Raw genomic sequence first — 12,754 nt, forward strand, 5'->3', positions numbered from 1 at the left:
ACCTTAAACTTCTTTTAGTGTGATTTTTGTCTGCAAATGTAAATGTACTTTCCTAAGGGATGTTTTATTTAGCCCCAGTAGACCAATGCTTTGGCTTAATTCCGCTAAACGTTCTTTGTGTCGTTTGTAACTGAATCACTTATTCAGACACAAGACAAGCATAAACGTAGTAAAAATGCCCTCATTTTAAAAACTGACTGAAGCTGGTAATTATTTGCATAGATCAGCCACAACCCCATACAAATGAAGATTTTGCTGTTTTTAAAGTGAACACATTAATGCAACAGGTCTTGTGCATAAATAATTATTTTTTTTAATTTAAACTGTGATGAACTATGTTCATTCTTCATTACAATACAAAGGAAATCTTGTATCATTAACTCCCTTTCTTGGATTGCAACAGGCAATGGGTCAAAATAGTGAATACTGAGAAATATGTGCCTGTAGATCTGTTTGCCAGGGCTTTTAATTTGAACAGCTGCTTAGCTTCTTTTTCTCCCTAAAGCTTCTTCTTTACATGTACTAATATATAATTATTTTTTTTACTGTAGCTTGACATATGGTCTAAATCCAACTATCAAGTTTTTCAGAAGGTAAGTCTCACATAATTTCTCCCTATGTAATGTGTATAGGAGATGTGGAGTTTATTTTTAATATCTAGGCCCTTATGTAAAAGAATTCAGAATTTATTCCTCTGTCATCACAACTTGCAAATAACAAACAATAATCTGTAATAATGGAAAACTGAGTAGAAGAGGAGCTTGCTTCTGCTGTTACTGAATTTGGATTTATGCCCCATCACAGTTCCAGTCTATGGTTTGGAATAGGAAATTGGAGATTATACTACTGTAACCTTAAAATTTCATGAGGAATCTTCAAGCATTCTTTTTTTAGTTTGAACCTTTGGGGGGAGAAAGGACTGTTTCAGGTTAATTTGGATTTTGTTTAGTTATTTGCATTGGTTTTGGTTGCCCCCCTCTCCTGAGGACCTGAGTTTAATAAATCAGTAGAACTCACTTCACAAAATGAGCTTGGAATTTTTTTTCATGGCGTTATTTTGCCTGCTTCTCTTCCCACGGTGGTGTAAGCGAAAGGAGTAGCTTACTGAAATGAACGCTATTCCAGAAAGTAAGGAAGTACCGATGAGAGAACAGGAGCAGTAAGTCAGAAAACTACTGAGAAGGTTAAAGTGTATTTTGGAAAGATCTGTATCTTGCTATTTGCTAGGCAGGGAAGAGGAGGTTTCTCTTCGAAGGCCTCTTGTCAAAATGCTGTAGGTTCAGATTGATCCGGGTTTAAATTCCGGTTTCCTTACCTTCAAGCTACAGTTCAAGGAGCTGGAGTCTCCAGCTGGTCCACTAGCTTCTTTTCATCTACTTTTGTTGTTTATGTAACAAATGGGGGTCAGGGACTCGAAAGGGCATAAAAGCAGGGGTCAAAAGTATGGCATATTGGCTGTATTTGTGCATCTTCTTTCCAAGTTTTCAGATGCGCTCAGAAGGGAAGACATTTGACCTATGATATTAACCTGCCAGAGATCAAACAACATTTTTGGGGGAGGTTGGTTGCTCTCCCTCTCTGCCTAGCATGGAAGAAAAAATTCTGCTGCAGTTGATTCTTCACCCCAGAGATTAGTGGATTAAATATGCTTTCTTTTTTTTTTTTCTTGCTCCTCAAAAATATTTAGTGTCAGGTAGAGTAATACAGCTGGAAGTAAAACAGCATATATCTTAGTAACTTAACAGTATGCATTAAAGTAGTTTTTGCAATGAAATAAATTTAAGGTTCTGTAATTAAGTGCATCATCTCAATTTTCCCATGTGCATGTTTGGTTGTAAGCTCGTTTGGGCATAAGATTGTCTTCCTGGCTGTTTTGGCTTAGAATACCTTGGAAGGGTTAAGCCCTATTGCCGTAATTTGTGCTAAATGGTAAGAAATCATGAGGGTTTTGTTATCTAATTGTCAATATGCAAGATAACAGAGTAGAGTAAATGTACAGTTCACAGTTGAGGACTCGGGGAGCACGAATACGTAGAGTAAGTTTCTCTTCAGGTCCAGGAGATGGCCTTCAGACCAGAAGTGGAAGAAATCAGTGAGAAAATGTGAAATGCCCCTCTTACTGCTGCCGGTGTGGCTGCATTACAGATACATTTGCATCTTTATTCTGTTCCTAATTCTCTAAAATAAAGTGGTACAACCTGAATGTTAAGATCCTGTTCTCCAGTTCTGTCTTGGTAAATACTACCAAATGTATTAATATTTACTAAAAAAAAGCCAGAAAGAAAAGACTGCAGGGGAAAGGGTTACCTGTAATGGGTTGAACAGCTGTCTGCATTTTATTTTTTTTATACTATTATACAATTTGTTGCCAGCTTTGTCACTGTTACCGTGGGCCACTTAACCTCTCTGGGGATCGGTTTTCTGCTCCCCATAGGCCGGGGTAATACTTGCTGACTTCACAGGAGCTCTTACTGACTTGGTTGCATAGTGCTCTCAGATTCTTGCATGAAAAATGTGATAGAAATGCAAGGTGATGGTACTTTCTGATCAATACATGCTGTACTATTGAGCTGATGGTTAAAGAAGTTAAGGCTAGGACCTAAGTCAAGTTTTCAAACAGATGGTAGAAAATGCTGTGGTTCAGCATAGTAAGTTTTCTCTGCGGTGCTGTCTTTCGTTTGGTTTTCTCTTTATTCTCTGAAGCTGCACTTGTATCCATGTATAATACCCAGGACTAGTGATTTAGCAGTAGTAAAATGAAGGAAATAAAGCAGCGTTAGAGAAACTATTATGCTCTGTTATCAGTGTAGGATCTGTACTGCAGGATCTTCAGAACAAATGTTTTCATGCCGTTAAAAAATCATCAGTAAATGTGTCGGAGCACATCTGAACGTTCTTGAAATGTGTTTCTCATGGCAGTCACCAGTAACGCGATACAGAAGTGCTGCACTGAGAAGGAAAAACACAGATGAGTAACTGCTCCCACTGAGGAGGCTGGGTAGCCCTTTCAGCTCTGCTGCCTTCAACTGTAAAATCAGTCATCCCTCTGAAGGGCAGGGCCACTTCGCTTTAAAAGCTGGTCCAAGTTCTCAAACTCTGTCTTCAATGATAATATAACAACATCTGGAGCTCATAAGATACCTGCCTGTGGTAGCTGCAGGGCTGTCAAATTCTCACAGGGTTGCAGCGTGACTTTCTAGGTTAAGGACCAGAGACCTCTGATCTTCAATCCAACCCTGTCAAACAAAGCTAAATTTGTCCTGACTTTTTGTTTGCAAACGTTGGCTGTGTCAGCAAGCCTTTTCTCTCTCCTCCTTATTAGGCAGGATACCCGAGTGTGTATAATTTGCTGGGGGATGGCTCCCGAAGGGCCCATTACTGGTAAAGTGTACAGTCATTTTCTAGGTTCCCTGGAGACTCCTTGAATCTGGTCCTGGGGTGAATAAGCTTTATAGGCATTGAGTCCACCAGCGGGGTTAGATTCAGAGAATGGAGCAGGGAAATGAGAGAGGGAAAGACTGAAAGGGCAAAAGCACAAGGAGCAAAGAAAAGGTTTTTCAGACTTCCACGTTGGTCTGACATTTAAACTCCACAGGAGCGGCAACTGTTTTGATCTTAAACCTCCTTATTTTAACACCTTGCTGCTCTTGATCCACTGGTGCAAGAGGAGGAACAAAACAGGAGATAATGGAATATCTGGGGGCTTAAATCTCGCTGAGAAGAAGAGTGGATGTGAGGGCTGCATTTTTCCAGGTCGCTGTGCAGAGGATTAAAAAAAATACGTATTATAGAGAATGGTGCAGTATTCATAACTTTGCATTCAAAAAAGAGGCAAAAATGCAGATTAGTGGAACTGCTGCAGGTGGATCAAAATGGGAGATGGTGCTAAACATTGTTTCATTTCTCAAGCTGCTCAGTTAAGAGCAACATGGCAGGGTTTGTTGTGTAATAATCAGTTTGGCTGTTTAAGCCATCTGTGTAGGCTTTAAACCCATATATTTCATTCTGACCTGAGGATCCCATTCTTATTTTCACCTAAACAGTCTTATCAATTTTAGCATGCTGCAGACTGCTTTGTTTTGGCTTGATATGCTTCTTCCCAAGGCACGTTTTGACCTCAACTTTGAGAAGCTGTTTGTGCCTATCCAGCTGTTTGTGAGCTGCGTGATCCCAAAGCGACGGAACTCGGGAGCACAATTTTCACCACTACAAGGGCACATAAGTATTGTAATGTATGAAGATGTATTCTTGTCAATAATCTGAGAATAAAATCACGTGCAGGATGAATGCATGCATGAGACAGATATTGGGCTATTGATGATGTCTGTTCAAGGAGAGGAGATGGACTGTTCCAGGGTCACCTGCATGGTTGCTCCTGTGCGGGATCAGTACTTGGCCTGGTTCAAAGACTCCTTAGGCAAAACAGAATTTTTGTGACCCAGTCCAAATAAGCAGAACAAGTGAAAAAAACCCCTCTGTGAGCTCTGAAAACAAGTGATAAATTTTACGCCTCAGACTAGTGAATTGGGAGTGAGGAAGGGTTTGTAAAGGATTTGTGTGGAGTTCATCAGTGCCTGTTCATAGAGGCACCATCTGTCATCCTTCCAAGTGCCTCTTGGGCACCAGGTTCTGTGCACCAGATTCCCTCCAGAGAGATTCAGATGTGTTCCTGGAGAGAAGATTGAGTAATGGCAATCCTTGGAAACGAACAAAGGCACTCATTTCCACACAATAAAAGGTTTAAACACTAATAAAATAACAGCCCTGTTCCTACGCTTTTTTTTCTTTTAGTGCTGTGATCGTCCTCGAGAACTTATTGCTACAGGCTACTGTTAAGGCCATGAACTTAGCAGGGTTTAAAAAAACAAAAAACAAACAAACAAAAAAACCAAAACAAACAAAAAAAAACCCAAACAAAAACCAGAAAACTTCCAGGGGATTTAGAGAATCCTTTTATATTAGATGGAGTTGTCAGTGCCATACTTGAGGGAATAAACTAATAAGTAAGTGGCAAGGAAAGTTATGACTCTTAAAGGAAGTTTTGCACCTATTTTTGCAAAGCATATTTACTGGCAGCAAGATAAGGTAGGAGAAACATCTTCTATAATGTAGTCGTGTGATGTTTGTATTTTTATGGTTTAGTTTTTGTGCCCTGTAGCTTCATATGTTTATGGACCATACGTAGTCTATGGTGGGGAAAAACTGTGCCATAGGTGTTTGCTTTTGTGCCCCTTATTCCAGTTAGAGGAAGCACTTTTTCAGCTTCCTCAGCCTGTGAATTGTAGGATGCTGGTTGTTTGGGTTTCTTTTAAATGAATTTTCAGTTTGGGGAATGCTATGTGACTAACAAGTATCATCAGGGCCCAATAATGCCATTTTTTTTTGGATGTGTCACCTTTGGAAAGCACATTTCATCAGAGCAGTACCATCAAGTGGGTAAAGGCATTCTCTAGAAATGAGTGCTGCTGGCTCGGTTGAGACAAATAACAGCAGCTTTGTTTTCAGCTTGCCCCTGGGTGCTGGTCTCATGAGCTATTTATAACTTGACGGAGCAGGCAGCTGCGAGAGGGAAGTCGGGAGCCCCCAGCCCTCCGGTGCCGCAGAGCAGCAGCGTGGGTGCAGCAGGTGGCTTCCTGCCACGGCCGGTGACCAGGCAGCCCTGCTCGCCTGCTTGTTCGCCAAGAGTGACAAGTACATAGGATTTAATTTGCACAACGTCGCAACGAAGATTAGGTTTGATCCATATCAGTCTGGTTTGTATTCCTGATGTGTACGGTGCCCCGGATGGGGGAACAGAGGTGCATGTAAGAAGTCCATGGTTGTAGTCAACTTGAATTTGGAAGCAAAAAGGAAGAGGAAAAGAAAATCTCAGGCAATATAGTTAGCGCTTAACAAGAAGGGAAGTTTTCTTGTTCAAATTGAGTCTCTTTGCCAGATTCCCACCCCCCTCCCATGTAACTGAAGTCTCTTTTGCTCCATGTCAAAGTGCTTAGTTAAACAATAGCTATTTTATTTAGCAAAATTATATGTCAGGAGATTGCCTTGTCTTGCCTTTTTTGGGGACAAAAACTCTTTTCAATATATGAATTGTGAAATACTGAGCTTTTCTGCAAAATCTTGAAAATCTATTTCAGGGTCCAGAGCAACAGCTATCCCAATCAGTGTGTGTTCTCCTGAATATGTTCCCATCTAAAAAGAGGCAGGGAAATTAGAAAGTGACTGATAACTTAGATAGCACTAGGTAAAATAGAGCAATAAAAGTGAAGTTAATAAAATAAAACTCCAAAATGTACAAGATGTCATCCTCCATCCAGAATAAATTAGTTTGTGATTCCAGCTTGGCTGGAAGAAAAAACGTGTCCCTTAAGTGAGCTGGCGCATATGCCGTTTGTTTTGCTTTGCTTTGGTGTGGAATTGTATCGCCATTAGTAAAACTGAGTATTGATCTTTTTTTTTATTATTTTTTTTTTATCTTTTTTCCCCCTCCTCTTTTCTTCCCCCCCCCCCGCCCCCCTCTTTTTTAATCTTGGCCAGTTTGTGCCCTCTTTCATCATCTCTGTTATCTTGGGGGGGGGTAATTCTTCCTTCACTCCCGTGCACTGGCCAGTTTATCGTTTGTCCAGCTCTTTTCTGTTTGACATCATGTTCTCTGCTGGGCTGAGGGGGGGTGGGGTGTCATTCCCCTAATCCTCTTCCTCAGATTTGACACCTACTTTGATCTTTTTTGGAAGCACTTTATTAGCACTTGCTTATGGTAGAAATCGCCTCCTTTTTGTTCAGAAAACATTATTAGTGTTCTAGCAATGCTGGGATGGCTTTTATCTCCCTGTGGAATCTCATTAGCTTTACATTACAATAGGAACAGCATATGTGCAACTTTGCCAGAGTGGCCAGTCAATTTAAATTTGTTAATAGCAGAATTTTTTTTTATAGCAACTTTCTTCAGTGCCAACAGAAAGCAACTTTGTTTTTCAGGAAAAAAAATATTACAGTTTGTTAGAAGTAGAAATATAGCAGAAGGAGAGCGGCTGCTCATAAATATCTTCAGAACTTTCTATTCTTTGACATGTCTGGTACTATCCTATAAAAGCACCATCTTAAAAGAAAAAAAAATCACGTAGTAGGGCTTGGATTGTAGTCATTTCTGAACACTACATGAGATGTGTTTTAAAAGAAATTACTGATTTGACTTATGCTGTGCTATTAATGCACAGTTAATCATGTTGTTTCTGATTATTTTTTTTCCTATGGTAACATGTAAGTGGCTTAAGCAGGCTGAGGTCCATTTTGTGAATATTTTTGCAAACTCACCAGAATGTGCATGGTCCCAAAAGTTTTCCCTGCCAAATGTCAGAATCACGTCCTTATTCACACTGAATGGGGCTGCTTTTGGAGTTAGTTGTGCACGAATGATGGGGAACAGAATTTGTTTCTAAAATTGTAGTACAACTTAAACTGGATTCAGTGTAGGCCAGACTGATTTGATGTAGTGTTGTGCGGAGGAAGTTTGTATGGTGTGAATTAGAGCCTGTCTGTACATGGATTTATTCAGGAATATATCTTTTACAGCTTCACCTCCCTGAATAGCTTCAAGCATGAGCCTCTTTCTCCAGTGAAAGTTTGAGTGCTTCAGCACAATTCACATTGCTGAATTAGACTGACTACAAATCGGGAACAAGTGGAGTTAGCTGGGAATAGCAATTGTAATTTCCGTTCACACTTCGTCTTAGTCAAAATGTCCTGTAGTATATGGACAAACCCTGAGAAGAGCACTACTTCTCCACGTTAAATCTAGAAAATACAATTTAATCACTAACTAGACAAGGACGTTGTTTGTTGGATGCTTTGATATTACCAATGAGGACCATTAATGGATTTACAAGATGTGAAAGAGCTCTTGGGGTTGTGTTGTTTCGAGTTCTTTAGTAGTCCAGCTCAAAGAATTTTGCCAATAATTTCTACATTGAGCCTAGAACTTCTGAGTTCTGGACAGCGAGTTGACTGGGCTAGTAACTTGGGAAGCCTGACAGGCTCGGTGAATTGTATTCACAATTAGTGAATTGTATCACGGCTGTCAGAAACTGTCCCCTTCCAGAGTAATTGAAAAATAGTAATAATTAAAAAAAAAAAAGCAACAAACAAACAAACACCTACCCAAAACTCTACCGAAGCGTTAGTTCTCCCGATTTTTCTTTGACTATTCTTGTTATTATAAATCGATATTTTATATGTATCGCGTCTAGCAGTAATTCCCAGATGTAAGGTCTTGTTAAGGCCCCGTCTTGGAAATTAAAAAGCTTTCTATCAGAAATCTTTCAGTAGTGCAAGTATTTATCAAGCATAATCATGTTAATCGATTCCTGGTTTCAGAGGAAATGAAACGGAGCTCGAAGCCTGTTTGTTCAATGTAAGCAAACTGAAGTAGGACTATAAGAGTTAAATATTTTAAGGTTTCCCATTTGTCTCCCAAATCTCCCAAAAAATGGAGAGGAGCATACTAATTTTTTCTGTTAAAATGCATTTTCAAATTGAGGTATTTTATTCTGGTGGTTTGGAATTATTTTTTTTAAATAAAACAGACCAAAATCAAAGCGTTGAGTTTTTTGGAAGTCATAACCCTTATGCTGATATGTTAGTTTTCCAGAAGTATTTAATTTAGCTACATTATTGACAATGATTTTTCTTTTGTTGAGCAAATCTGCATAGGTTGAGAGAATATATTGTCTGTAGAAATGCCCAAAGCAAATAATGAGAACATAAGAAGAGAGGACCGAAGTGCTTTCCTTTGACATAGTTTGTTTAGTGACTTTCCTTCTTTGTGATTTCACAGAATACATGGGATTTTAATCACAGAAGCATAGATTATGCTCTTACGCTGTACGTATTTGAAAGTTAGGCAAATTATTTGTTATGGATGCTTCTATTTTATGTGGTACAGGAGATTATTTTTTTCCTTTTTATGGCTGGGTTGGTAGTTCAAAGTGGGAAGAGAAGCATTTTAGTTCAGTGTTGTTCCATGTGGCATAGAGCTGGATGCCTTCCTCATCACTTGGCTCACATTAGCCACTGGTTTGGATTCTTCTACCACACTATTAGGTTTTATTATGTTTATGAACTTCCAAAGGTGTGTTTGATTTTACTGTGTGCATACAGTTATTTATCACGATTGCTTCAGCTGATTCTTGTGTGACATTGGCAGAGGGAATGGAAACTAGCTGGCAAAAGCTACCCAAAATTACTTTGAGAATGTCTTCACAGTCATGTAATCCTTGGTTTGGACATCCCTGTGGAATATAGTGTTTTCCTGCAGATAAACACTGCTTTGTCCGAAATACAGAATGAATAAGGGTGTGTTCTCCTTTTGCCTGATGCAGGTGACAGATCATGCGACCACTGCCCTATTGCACTACCAGCTGCCTCAGATGCCAGATGTGGTAGTTAGATCGTTCATGGTAAGTGTATTGGAAAGTAACATTTTTCCACGTAGACTTCAGCATGCTTGCAGTGATTGACATCAGGCAGTTCCGATGCAGTTGCAGTTTCCCCTGTTTAAACAAGCTTGGCAGTAGAGCTTGACTGTAGTTCTTTGTATCCCATACCTGGACAAGGATGAAGAGTTCGTTCTGATTACCCTGGCGTAATTGGTGTTGGAAGACTGAGCTGTACACGGTTCTTCTGTCACAGGTCTCACTATTAGCTTGATGATTCCAATTTGCAAAGCTGGGCTGGCTCATCTCTAAAGGCAGTTGGAAAAACTCTCTCAGCCAAATTCTTTGTTATGGCCCAGCTCCTCCACACTGTTTGTGCTGTGCAGGGAGTTGAGTTGTGGACATAGACAGTCTGCTCCGCTGGAAGCTCCCCGGTAAGAAGAAATTCCCTGTTAGCGTGTTCCAGCTGAGGCAGCTTGCTTGTCAGCTTGCCCAGTATGGGAAGTGAGGTGCGTTAGTTGGAGAAGGATGGGAGGCAGCAACACAATGGGGGAGAGTCCATTATGCTGTGTCTGCTCTCAGCCCAAACATTGTTCCTGAGGAACTGCTGGTCCTCACCCAGCACAACAGCAGGTGGTTTTGAGAACTGAGGAAAGGCTTCCTGAACTATTCAGCTGTTTTCTTACCAAATAAAGTTAATCAAATACTACCCTACCTTGATAGGCAGATTCAAGTTTATTGCCTTTAGTTCAGTTTGTATTTAGAATTGTATTTGTGAAATAAACTTGCGTATAAGCATCCCTGTTAACCAGAGGGTGAGAACAAGGGTTTATGATTTGAAATTCCTTCTACTGGGATGAATTTTGGCAGCGAAGACTTGCTGTTCTCTCTGCTGCGGCCTCGCAGAGGAGGCTTTTGGGAGAGGTTTCCTCTGCAATCCAGACTTTTCCCTTCATTTACGTCCATTCCATTAGCCCTTCACCTGGAGCAATAGAATTGAGACCTGTGGAAACAAACATCTCATGTTGCCATTCACGGTGTTTAAGTGTGTACAGGAGCACTGGTTCTTTTTACATCTTAAATTCCCGCTGTGTAATTTCAGAACAGTCAGGCTCCCTTACTTGCTGTGCTGGCTTGTTTGTTTAGTAAAAAGGCCGCTAAGATGAGAGATTTGCAAAGGGCTTTTCTCTTGGAGTGTATCTTAAAATAATAGGTTTTGAAAGGTGAAAGCAGCTTCTACTGGTCAAATCCATGTTCGACATGTTTCTGAAAATTAATGTTTAATAAAATGGGTAGCACATTTGTTTAAGCCCTGGACCTGCCTTATTGATTTGATAAAACACTACTAAAACTTTTATGAAAGCAAAACCAGATGTACACCAGGAGCATCAATATGTTGCTCCTTTCACGTGTCAGTTGTTCGATCCACGTGACAGGGTATAGTGAAGCCCTAATTTTCTGATGGGAATAAAGAACGCATTTGGCTTGTTGGGTGTTTTTTTTTTCCCCCCGTCAACAGGTGTCTCAAGTGCACAATTTAACTTCATTTACCTATTTTTGTATTATGGTTCAGAAAATTCAATTTCTCTGTAGTGCAAGCAAAGCCCATCCAAACTGAAGTAAATAACAGCAATTTACTTGTAGTGTTCTGTTGCCCTTGTCTCCATATTTACTGCTAAACCCAGAGAAGATCTAGTTCTTTAGGAGGAGAGTTATTGACAGCCAAAAGTTTGGTTGCTATAGAGAAGGCTCTGATGAAGATGGAAGGATTTGTTTCAATAAACTCATCTGACCTCTTCTTCAGAGCACAATTTTCTCTTATCGATGTAATTCAATAGGACTTTAAATGACAAGATTCATGTGCATCCTTCACAGTATAAATCTGCTGGTCTAGGTGGTTTTTAGTTGCGTATCTCCTTGAGTTGGGAATTGAGTTATGTAGTGCTCATGGCTATGTATGACAATGGGAACCATCTACTTCAGAGGCAGGAGCTTTACCTAGGAACACCTGAACTTACTCTGTGGTGTTCAGCACTAGCCTTTTAAAAAATATATATTTATTTTATCTATCTATCAGTGTAATCAGATTTAAAATGGTACAGTTTTTTTATGACCAACGAGTATTGATTTTCAAATTGCATTAGAGAGGAAGTTAGTTAGCTTGCCGTGAAGGTCCTTCTGTCTTCAGCTGTGAAGAGTTCAGACTGTTGCAGTGTGATTGCAGCAGGGGTGTGATAGATGATCATAGGAAGAGACAAACCAATATTCGGTTGAAGAAGGTACCCATCAAGAACAATTATATTCCAGTAAAAGTATGAGGAGCATTACAATACTTGCCTTCCGTCATGACTCTAGCTGCAAATGCCTCCTGCCCAGAGCACGTGAATTTCTACTAACAAATTTGCTTAAGTGACTAGAAAAGCAAAAGATGATTAATAAAGTGGGAATTCAGCTATACAGTGACCTTGTAATCTTCAGCGTGTTTCTGTTTATAAAATCACTGTATACCTCACTGGGGCCTCACCAAAGTACATTGTCTGTCCTTGCTATCACTGTTTGACAAGAATGATGACAAAGGGGAACGTCCGTATCCAGTTTTCTGAATTTCTCTCCCTTTTCCTTTTAGACCTGGTTAAGAAGTTACATAAAGCTGTTCCAGGCTCCATGCCAGCGCTGCGGAAAGTTTCTGCAGGATGGCCTGCCACCCACGTGGAGGGATTTCCGAACACTTGAAGCTTTTCATGATACTTGCAGGCAATAGTAGCCCAGCCGTTGGTAACACGAGTGAACAATCAGTTGGGCTTGGAGTAGAGCTGATGGTTTCATGGGTGGTTCCGTTCCTGAACCTTTCGTCCTGTGCTAAGTAGGGAGGTTGTGCTGGTAACATTTGACTCTTTTCAGCCTGCAAGGCACATGTCAGACTGATGCATTTTGGAGAACACGGTAAGAAGCTGTGTATGATTGCTTGATGCTTCCGAGCTGAAGTGATGTGTCTGGGGAGGTCTGGCAGTGATCATCGTTATTGTAAACCTTAATGAAAATATCTGTGTACAGTTTGCGCTTGGTGACAGAGTTTGCAATGTGGAAGACTTTTATAAGCTCAAAATAAATTTTGTATTCCAGAGTTTGTGCTATATATTTCATTATTTGATCAACAAAATCCTTGGGTTTGCTGTGGATTTTTCAATGCTGCTCTTTTTTCTTTTTTTTTTTTTTTTTTTTTTTTTTTTTTTTTTAGAAATACTGGAAACATTTAAACATGCATGCTGATGTGATGGGGGTGGTTGTTGCAAGGCTTCTTATCTGACTGCTGGGGTTTTTTTTCT

General features: G+C 40.0%; 1 protein-coding gene across 1 annotated transcript in view; it reads left to right on the forward strand.

Annotated features, from left to right (window-relative positions):
• MED27 (mediator complex subunit 27) overlaps window positions 1–12,552 on the forward strand; it is a 94,142-nt gene extending 81,590 nt beyond the window's left edge. Inside the window, exons 6-8 of the mRNA XM_040606808.1 lie at window positions 552–593; window positions 9,375–9,452; window positions 12,055–12,552. Of these exons, the coding sequence (XP_040462742.1) occupies window positions 552–593; window positions 9,375–9,452; window positions 12,055–12,189 (255 nt within the window). The 3' untranslated portion in view covers window positions 12,190–12,552. The remainder of the gene's footprint in view (window positions 1–551; window positions 594–9,374; window positions 9,453–12,054) is intronic.
• The last annotated feature ends 202 nt before the right edge of the window (window positions 12,553–12,754 follow it).

The sequence above is a fragment of the Falco naumanni genome, chromosome 9 (genome assembly GCF_017639655.2).
Source record: "Falco naumanni isolate bFalNau1 chromosome 9, bFalNau1.pat, whole genome shotgun sequence".
Lineage (NCBI taxonomy): Eukaryota > Metazoa > Chordata > Aves > Falconiformes > Falconidae > Falco > Falco naumanni.